Source organism: Cystoisospora suis (genome assembly GCF_002600585.1).
Source record: "Cystoisospora suis strain Wien I chromosome Unknown contig_2317, whole genome shotgun sequence".
NCBI lineage: Eukaryota > Apicomplexa > Conoidasida > Eucoccidiorida > Sarcocystidae > Cystoisospora > Cystoisospora suis.
Window position 1 is genome coordinate 5,567 of NW_027155116.1, and position 2,780 is coordinate 8,346.

A 2,780-nucleotide genomic window follows, 5' to 3' on the forward strand; every position below is an offset into this window, starting at 1 on the left:
AAGATGAAGAAAAGGCAAGAAGAAGAAGGACCGAGTGGACGGGGAGACAAGCTGCTAGGCGGAGAGGAAAGAAGAAGGAAAGGGAAGAAGGACGACGGTGGAATGAATGAAGGAGACGATGCGGAGAATGAGAAGAAGAAACAAAGAGAAGAGGAAGAAGGAATACAGAGAGGATCTTTCTGTAGGTGAAGATGAAAAAGAAGAGAAACGACAACGCTTCGAAGAGGGAGGGGAGACTCGGAGAAAAGGGAGAGACGTGAAGAATCCTGAAAGAGAGAAAGAAAGGAGAACTAGAGATCCTTTTTACTTTGCCAGATAAGCACAGAAGAAACACTTGACAAGAGAAAGAAAAGAAACAGGCACGAGATGAAGAGGGGAAGAAAAGAGAACGAAGGGCTTCCTTATGTCTCTCAGGATTTTCTTCTCTTCGCGAAAAAGAAGACCAACGATGCACGTCTCTCTACTGGGGCTGCTTTCCTTCTTTCTTTGCTCTTTTGTTTTCTTCTTCCTTCGAGAAAATCCAAACGACAAGGAGGAGGAGGAAAAGACAAGAGAGGAGAGAAAAGGAGCGGGGAAAGCGAAGACCAAGAAGATAAAGAAGAAGATCTTAGGTGTTCCCCTCCTTCGGTCTTTTCTTTTCTTTTCTCCTGCATGCAAACGATCTAACTTTCTACGAGGGGCAAGTGAGGATCCAAGAGGAAGTGCGAGTATCTCGATTTTCCTATGGGAGGCCTCCCTCTGGGCTGCATGCCCCTTGTTTGCATGCATGCAAAGCGCATGCAATGCGCATGCATGCATTCTCTTTCGAGATGTAAGGAAGAAGTTCAGGGGAGAGATCTTTTGAAGAATGATAAGAATCTCCTCAAGTTTCTTTCTTTCCTTCTTTTGCTCGGTTCTCCTCGAGGTGGACCTTTTTGTGCAATTCTTTTGTCTGGTCTGCAGGGAGTACGGCTTTTTTCCTTCTTCTTCCGCTGATAGTCCCCCCGATCAAGGGCAAGAAGGTGAAGAGACACAAGTCAGGGAGATTCGTCATCCTATCTGTCTTTTTCTGTCTTTCTTTTCTTGCGCTTCTTTGGATTACTATTTGTTTTGCCTTCCCCATGTCTCTCTCCCTTCTCTACTTCGGCATTCTCGCCTCTATCTTTCTCTCTCTCAGAAGTGTAAGAGAGAATTAATCGACTTCTTCTATACAGCAGACAATGTATACCTCTCGCCCTTATAGAGGTCCCTACCAGCTCTGTAGATATATAGAGGGAAAGAGATAGAGAAACGATGTGTATGTATAGATATAGCTATAGTTATCTCTCTGTCCCTATCGATGGATCGATCTCCACCAATGATGACGTATGTATAGAAGTATCTAGAGATAGACTGAATAAAGATAGATAGAGAGGTAGGTATGTTTCTTTCTACTTAACAAGGGTAGAGAATTTCCTTCTTCTTCTTCTCCTCCTTTCTGTTAGACACTAGTTCTTTCTATGAATGGCCTTCATTGCTTTTCCGTGTAAGACAGAAAGAGAGAAAGAATGAAAGAGAGAGAAAGGAGACACGAAGGAGAAGAAGAAATGTCGGGTCACAGCAGGAGAAGAGCGGGGGAAAAGAAAGGAAGACACCCTTATTCTCTTAAGATGAAAGAAGACACACGCGTTGTCTATCTTTCTTCACTTAAATTCTCATCATCGCATACTCTCCCTGGAGAAGAAGAAGAAGAAGGAATGGAATTCTTTTTCTTCTTTATGTGAGTTTCCGATAGGAGAAGATACCTAGGGTTGCGTGGCTTTACTCTAGTTAGGAGGTAGGATTGGATAGATTTTCGTATGAAGAAGAAAGGAGAAAGAAAGAAAGAAGGTGTGCGTCTCTATCTCTCTTGATCTTATGACTGCATGCACTTTCAAACCGAGTCGAATCTCGGTCAACGAGAGCATCGACGGCTCTCTCCTTTGTCCTTCCTCTCCCCCCTGTCTCTCTTTATTTCTTTAGCCTCTTTCTTTCTTTCTCACTCTTTCTTCCAGGCCAGTTTCAACAAGAGATCGTCTGGTCTCCGCTCCGGAGGCTGTTTAAGAGGTCTCTCTTCTTTTTCTTCTTTTCCTAAAGAGAGAAAGGAAAGAGAGTTAACGCCCCGAAGAAAGAAAGAAAGATGAAGAGAGTCCGTCCCCAGGAAAACCGTGTCTCTGAGAATCTCCATTTCCATCAGCATCCCTGTCCTTCTTCTTCTTCTTCTTCTCTTTCTTTCTTCGAGAATCGCACTTTCTTCCTTCTCGGGTTTGATCCTGCAAGTGTCTTAGAGGATTCGTCTCTCTCCATCTCTGCTTATGCTGTCTCTCTTGGGAGAAGACACCCCCTCTCTTCTTCTTCTTCCTCTCGGCGGGAGAAGAAGCGGGATGAGGAGGTGAGAGAAGATGAAGAGAGAGAGGCTACGAGAGATGAAGGGACGGGAGAGAAGAAGAAGAAGGAGAAAGAAAAAGAAGATTTCGAAGCGGTTCTATCTTTGGCAGGAGATCTCTTAGAGGATGTGAAGAATAGAAGAATAAGAGACAATTTTGACGGAGAAGGCACAGGATTAAGAAAAGAAGGAGAAGAAGGAGATACAAGAAGAAGAAGAGTTAGAGAAATAGAGAAGTTGGTCGCTGCAGCAGATGACTTTAGAAGGTGTCTCGAATCTCTTATCATACAGGTAGGCCGTTACCTCTCATCTTCTTCTTCTTCGTTTTGACCTCGGGTCTCTTTGCTCACTTGGCGTGAAGTGATGCCGTCCATTCCTTCTCTTTTCTCTCTCTCTC

The 2,780-nt window shown here is 44.1% G+C and overlaps 2 protein-coding genes across 2 annotated transcripts; one reads left to right on the top strand and one right to left on the bottom strand.

Annotated features, from left to right (window-relative positions):
• Positions 1–34: 34 nt before the first annotated feature.
• Positions 35–639, bottom strand: CSUI_004842 (uncharacterized protein; the record flags this gene model as incomplete). The annotated part of the gene is made up of 1 exon (XM_068065023.1): positions 35–639. A coding segment is annotated over one exon (336 nt), but the record flags the coding sequence as incomplete, so codon positions are not given.
• Positions 640–897: 258 nt separating this feature from the next.
• Positions 898–2,668, top strand: CSUI_004843 (uncharacterized protein; the record flags this gene model as incomplete). The annotated part of the gene is made up of 1 exon (XM_068065024.1): positions 898–2,668. A coding segment is annotated over exon 1 (531 nt), but the record flags the coding sequence as incomplete, so codon positions are not given.
• Between the last annotated feature and the right edge of the window lie 112 nt (positions 2,669–2,780).